Source organism: Mus pahari, chromosome X (genome assembly GCF_900095145.1).
Source record: "Mus pahari chromosome X, PAHARI_EIJ_v1.1, whole genome shotgun sequence".
NCBI lineage: Eukaryota > Metazoa > Chordata > Mammalia > Rodentia > Muridae > Mus > Mus pahari.
In genome coordinates, this window is record NC_034613.1 from 131,834,677 (window position 1) to 131,841,457 (window position 6,781).

At 40.1% G+C, this 6,781-nt stretch overlaps 1 protein-coding gene across 1 annotated transcript; it reads left to right on the top strand.

Moving 5' to 3' along the window:
- The first annotated feature begins 608 nt into the window (after positions 1-608).
- On the top strand, positions 609-1,499 carry Foxr2 (forkhead box R2). The gene has a single exon (XM_021187285.1). The coding sequence runs from the start codon at positions 609-611 to the stop codon at positions 1,497-1,499; it is 891 nt and encodes a 296-aa protein (XP_021042944.1).
- The last annotated feature ends 5,282 nt before the right edge of the window (positions 1,500-6,781 follow it).

Genomic DNA, 6,781 nt, shown 5'->3' on the forward strand with positions numbered 1-6,781 from the left:
AGCCATTGTCTAAGAAGATAAGCTGGAGAAGTAGAAGCCAGCTGATTTTCAGAAAAGGATTGAAAATAGCATGAGTATGAATCCAACAAGGGGAGCCTTCTCGCAGATACAGTTATTTTCTATGACTTGGGTTTGTGCCTTCAATACCCAAATATATTGAATAAAATCAGCAGGATTGTGAAAGGCTACAACAGGGCAGTAAATCTAGTTATCCTTTACTTATTTAGGTATACCATTCCAATGACTCTGTAAATGTCAATTCCCATATCTGTGACTTTGAGTTAATGCTATGTACCATGTTATCTTGCAGAGCTATCAAAACATCATTTGTGAGCAACAGTAAGAAAAGACTTGGAAAAAACCTGAAAGCCGTTTTTCCTAATAAAATGATCTTCTTAGTTACTCTTTTGAGCTGTGTTCCAGAAAGCTGTGGCTTTTCTGACCAGTGAAGTATCAGTGTCCTCGTGTCAGCTCTTCCAGCAGTCCTATTGATAGATTGCACTGGAGAGGAGACATTTTGCATTAAATAGTGCCTCAGCAAAACTTGGCAAAGTTCCAGAGACTTTTATCTATTTGGAAGTTTACCTTCATCCATCTCTTCAGTAAAGATGGACGTAAAGGTAAAAAATCGGGACTTCTGGTATAGACTCCATGGCCAAGTCCCCGGGATGCTGGATTGGGACATGGGGAATGAATTTTTCCTGCCTTGTACCATAGATCAGTGCTCTTTTGCTGAGCAGAGTCTCGCCAAATATAAAATCCAACTGACAAAACCACCTGCACTGCCTCAGAAGAAGAAATCCAGTTTTGACGATGATGGTCCTCCCATTGAACCCAGCTTGTGGATGTGGGTGAATCCCAACATTGTGTGCCCCATCAACAGCAAGGAGGCACCAAATCCCATTCCTAAAATTCTGCCAAGTGCACCATTCCCACAGATTAACAAGTCTGACTACTTAGAGACCCTGTCTGTTCTCCGCATTGAGCATCATCAGCAACGCAAGGTGCTCATTTGCTCCGCTGCCTCTGATTTCATAGAAGAGGAGACTAAGGGACAAGAATGCACATCCTCTAAGAAATACCCCAAGAAACACCCAGTGTGCCATGACCCCCACCGGGAGAAGGAGTCCTGGCCACGCCCTCCTCTCAACTACAGTCATCTAGTTGCTCTAGCATTAAAAAGCAGCCCTTCCTGTGGTCTCAATGTGCAACAGATCTACAATTTTACTCGACAACATTTCCCCTATTTCCGGACAGCACCAGAGGGCTGGAAAAACACCATTCGCCACAACCTTTGCTCCCTGACCTGCTTTGAAAAGGTGCCAGTCGACCTTGAAGATGAGCCAGAAGGAAAATCTCGCTCTTTCCTCTGGAAGCTCACTGATGAGGGAAACCGATTCTTTCAGGAGGACACCCGTGTCTTGGCCTATGCTCGAAGGGAGAGCATCAAACAGAGCATGCACCAACCCGAGCTGCTAGACCTCCTCTTTCATCTTTAATGTCTTCTTCTTTCCTTATGTGTGTGTGGTATGTGTGTGTGTGTGTGTGTGTGTGTGTGTGTGTGTGTGTGTGCATGCTTGTATGTGTGTGGGCATCCATGTGCACATGTGTGTGGATGCTCAAGTTGACATTAAGATTTTTCCCTCCATTGCTCTTCCACCCCATTCTTCGAGGCAGGGTCTTTCAGTGAAACCCAGAGCTCATAGATACTGTGAGTCTCACTAGCCAGCTTGCTCTCAGGATCCCCTGTCTGTGCATGCATTCCAAGGCTGAGATTGTAGGCAGGTCCTCATGCCCACCCAGTTTGGTTCTGGGGATCTGAATGCAGGTTCTCTTGCTTGCATGGCAGGCACTTTAACTGCTGAGCCATTTCCCCAGCCTCCTCTTTCATTTTTGAAAGACAACTGCTTACTTTCTGGAACACTGCCCTGCTTACCGTGCTGAACTAACTTACTCATCTGTAATCCTGTTTGTTTGGTGCCAAGCCTGTCTTTAGCCACTGTTGATTAGTCAGAGGTGACTACAGGGGAGGCAGAGATTAAATCCAGATGTAGAATGATGGAAAGTTATACAACAGCTGCAATTGTTCTACACTTTGAGCAGAGACAGAAAGTCTTAGGAACCATGGCAAGCAATCTAAGGGTAGAAGAGTATGTTACATCTATTGGAGCAAACTCCGAAATATAAAGGATCAATATTAAATAAACCCAGGATATGGGCAGCCTCTGCTGCCATGCGAAGGTATATGAGTATAAAGTGAACTAAGTTTGATGTTTAAAGTATGGAGACTCAAATATCCCCCTCTACCATTTATCTTTTGCATATTCTTTTGAAGTGACCCATTGTATCCATCGGAGCCTCACTTTTCTTTCTAGTCCTAGACTTAAGAGCTTTGTTATATTGTTATCCAGTTCCAGCAATGACAAATGCAGGCAGCTGTTATTTGTTTGAATATTGAAAGTCCTTACATTGATTGTGTATTAACCCTAAGCTTTTGATGACAATGCATTGGTGCTCATTTGTGTTTTTCACCAAATGTTATTTGAGGAACTGTAAGGTCCATCTTAGGTGTTAAAAGATAGAAAGCAAACACATATTTGTATTTATCTGTGATAAAACAGAGGTGCGAAGTTGCCATGGAAATGGTGAGACATCCTTCCTGAAAACAGGAAAGCATTAAAAAAATGAAGTGCCTTTTGAGCTAGATTTGAAGAACAAATAGGAATTTGCTGAGCACATAAGCTGAGAAGGAACATTATACAGGGAACAGTGTGAATAGCATTAACCAGGTGTTTGATGCATTCTAGGAAGACAGCTAGCTACACTAGGGTCAGAAGCTGTAAGAAAGGTAACAAAACTGCTTTTAAGTTGTGCTTACATGTTAACTAATAGACATAATTTGTGCATTGTTAAAAAGCACAAACAAAATACCAATATAACAGATGTTTCAGCCTTTTGCTTTCTAATTTTAAATTTTATTTTATTTTTGTAGACACTAAGTTCATGAAATGTAAACATAGTTTTTGCCTTTTGTCTTAATACATTTTTAAATGTATACCAACACTTAGAAAATAGCTGTTAAGTATGTGTTTAGTTGCCAAGCATTCAATGAGAGTATAATATCTGTACCATACAAAAGCAGCTAATTTAATATGATCACACCAAGGGAGAACTTACTTTTTTTTTTTAATGGCTTATTACAGCAGATACAAAACTGTTTAGGTTTAATTGCAAAGGCTGCATAATTCAGCAAAATCATTTCCAAAAGTAATTGTAAATGTCATTTCTGAATCATAGTTACTTTGAAAATGTTGACAAAACAGTCTGAATTAATAAAATTTTTCTACCTAATACAGTTGATGTTTATTTCTTGGTTTTCACAAAATTAACTCTAAAGCTCAGAAGACTATTTTTTTTTAAGTATAAACTTGATTCCTAATGTATCCATTCGGTAATTTCACAAATTGCATTCTTCATATACACTCTGTACATCTCCTAACAAGGGAAACCTTCATTTTCAGAACACAAACATGCTGTGTGCATGCAGCCTGACAATTTTGGGCTTTTCATCTCTGGAGTTGTTCTGTTCCTTCCTCCTGCTCTGGTTCCATGAACAACGAAGTAAGTAGTCACAGCACTTCCTCACTAGTCTCTGGTGATTCAGGGATCACTGAATTTGTGTTATTAATCCAAGCCTTTTGAAGTTAAACAGAATGGAAAAAAAGATACACGGTTCTCACAGGATTATCTTCTAAACAAATGTAATCTATAGTTTTCCTTTGTCTCAACTTAAGAACTATGTGTGTGTGTGTGTGTGTGTGTGTGTGTGTGTGTGTGTGTGTGTGTGTGTACATGTCCACATGCATATTGATGCCCGAGTTTGATACTGGAAATTATCCTCAATCACTCCCTCACCTTATGCACTAAGCTGTAATCTCTCAGTCAAATCCAGAGATCACAAATTTGGCTAGCCTTGCCTGCCAGCTTTCTCTGGGAATCCCTTCTCCAGCTTCTGAGGCTGGAATTATAGGCAGGCTTCTACACCCATCTGGCATTTAGGTAAATTTCTGGGGATTCAAACTCTGGACTTAGCCCTGCCTGTGTCAGCAAGTGCTTTAATGAATCTGGCTCAGTAAGAGTGACTGTGAATCAAGCCCACTTTGTGCCATGCACTATAGTGTATGTGTGATGTAACATAGGAGGGATGGCACCTTCCTAAACTAGGAAATGAGGTTTGCCCAAGGGCATAGCAGCTGCATGTAGACATTTGCAATTGACTGAATGCAGATGACCAGGAGACTTTCACCATCCCTCTCTACTCTACTGTGTTCAGGTGCCTCTTGGTAAGATGACAGGGGATGTCATGCTTCCCACTACTTCCCTGCCCAGAGGAACATGCTGAGGGGGTCTTTTTTTTTTTTTTTTTTTTTTTTTTTTTTTTTTTTTTTCGTTTCACTGTTTCTCTGTATAGCTCTGGCTATCCTGGAACTACCTCTGCCTCCAGAGAGCTGGGATTAAAGATGTGTGTCACTACCTCCCGGCTCCAGTATGTTGGGGTTGGGTGGGGTTTTTTNTTTCGAGACAGGGTTTCTCTGTGTAGCCCTGGCTGTCCTGGAACTCACTTTGTAGACCAGGCTGGCCTCGATCTCAGAAATCCGCCTGCCTCTGCCTCCCGAGTGCTGGGATTAAAGGCGTGAGCCACCACGCCCAGCTTGCTGAGGGGGTCTTAAGCATTGTCATGGCTCTAGCCATCAGTGAAACAGCCAGGGACACAAGGCCAAAGAGAAGCTCTCTTCCTGCTCTTGGGTGTACGCTGAGTCAAGGGTCTTCAGCAGCTTCCTGGAGGAAGAAGGCATACTACAACACTCAGGCTAGGATACACCTGCATCTGCCTCCTTAGCAAGCTGCGATGACAGCCAGGCTTATCTCATCAGCTAGAATAACTTCTTCATGTGAGTACATTATCTTATGTTATGTCAGAAACTCTGGGGAAATGAAGTTCGGAATCCTTTGTGGGAGTAACCAGTTTCCATGAGGTCTTTTTCTCACATAAGCATGAATACAGGCTGGGTCCTTTTCCACTCCTATGGGGTATATGCAACACCTATGTTTTTTCCAGTGCAGTATCTTTTCTCAGAACAGTTTACATAGATGAGGTGGGGTTTCATACTATGTATCAGCAGAATGTTTCTTTTTTCTGTATCCTTTCAGGTACTTACAATTTTATGTCTCAGAGTCCTCAGACATTCAGAAGTAAGAGCATATTGAGTCTTTTGGGCCAAAAGCCATTCTGCCTTAGGTCATTTTTTTTCTTTGTAACAACAAGATGGTGTCATAGGTAAGAGAAGTTAACAAAGCTCATTTGAAATTGTTCTTCATATAACTAGTGAATGGCATATAAGCAACTACATTCACTGTTCTCAATGTCAGATTACTATCTATAAAGTACATGTGTAGTGTGATGCTCCTTAGAGGCCCCAACGTTTTAACACATGTACTCTTAAACTTGTCCTACTTATAGTTAATGTCTTTCTTTCTCTTTGAAATATATTTGCCTTAGTTTCTTTGCTGTACCTGTGCTAAAATGCTATGGCAAAAGCAACTTTTTTAGGGAGAAAGGGTTCATTTTGTTGTGTTTGGCTCATTGGTTCATGATACAGTGTATCACAGCAGGGAAGTCACAATAGCAAGAACTCCACAGAGCTGGTCATATTACCTCCATAAGTGTAACAGAAAATAATAAATGCATGCATGTTAGTGATTAGTTCACTTTCTCCACTCTTATAGTCCTAGGGAATGACCCCACTCACTTAGGCACTAGTCTTCTCAGCTTGATTAATTAATTAATTAATTAATTAGATTAATCCCACAGATATACTCAGAGGTCTATCTTTCAGGTGATTCTACATTTTTTCAAGTTAACAATTAAAACTAACCATTGCTATGCTATATATATTTATAATATAAACAATGTGATGGGGTGATGTTAATTTTATTAAGAATGTAAATCTTCGGGCTGGAGAGATGGCTTAGTGGTTAAGAGCACCGATTGCTCTTCCAAAGGTCCTGAGTTCAAATCCCAGCATCCACATGGTGGCTCACAACCATCCATAATGAGATCTGACGCCCTCTTCTGGAGTGTCTGAAGACAGCTACAGTGTACTTACATATAATAAATAAATAAATACAAAAAAAGAATGTAAATCTTCAGATTAGGCTCAATAAAATCAAGACAATATCTGTAGCAAAACCATAAAAAAAAACCCAACCACATTACTTAGGACTAGATAAACTTACGATAAAAATAATAGTGAACTGAGATTTACCCAAATCTAGGATAGTAATTACACCCAGGGAAGAAGATGAAAAAGCTCCAAAGATATTAGTAAGTTCTTATACTCAAGGGCCTATAAGGTGAATGGGTATTTTTTGTTCTCTAAATTAAACACACACACACAAACTTACACATATATTTCAATAAATAGAAATTTTATGAAATTCTTCCATTCTTCCCAAAGAGAATTTAGAAGTATTCCTCTCTTTTTGATTTTCAGGAATAGTATGAGACAGAAGGGTACATTTTTTTCGTTAAGTGTTTAGTAGACCTTCCCCACGAAGCTATCAGGTCCTGGTTTCGCCTTGGTAGGTCATATTTGAGTATTTATTCTCCTTTCTTTTTAAGAGGTCAGTTCTTATGGTCTGTTTCCTCATGCTTCTGTTTTGGTAGGTTGTGTATTACTAAGAATATATTTATTCTTTCCTTCTTTCTTTCTTTCTTTCT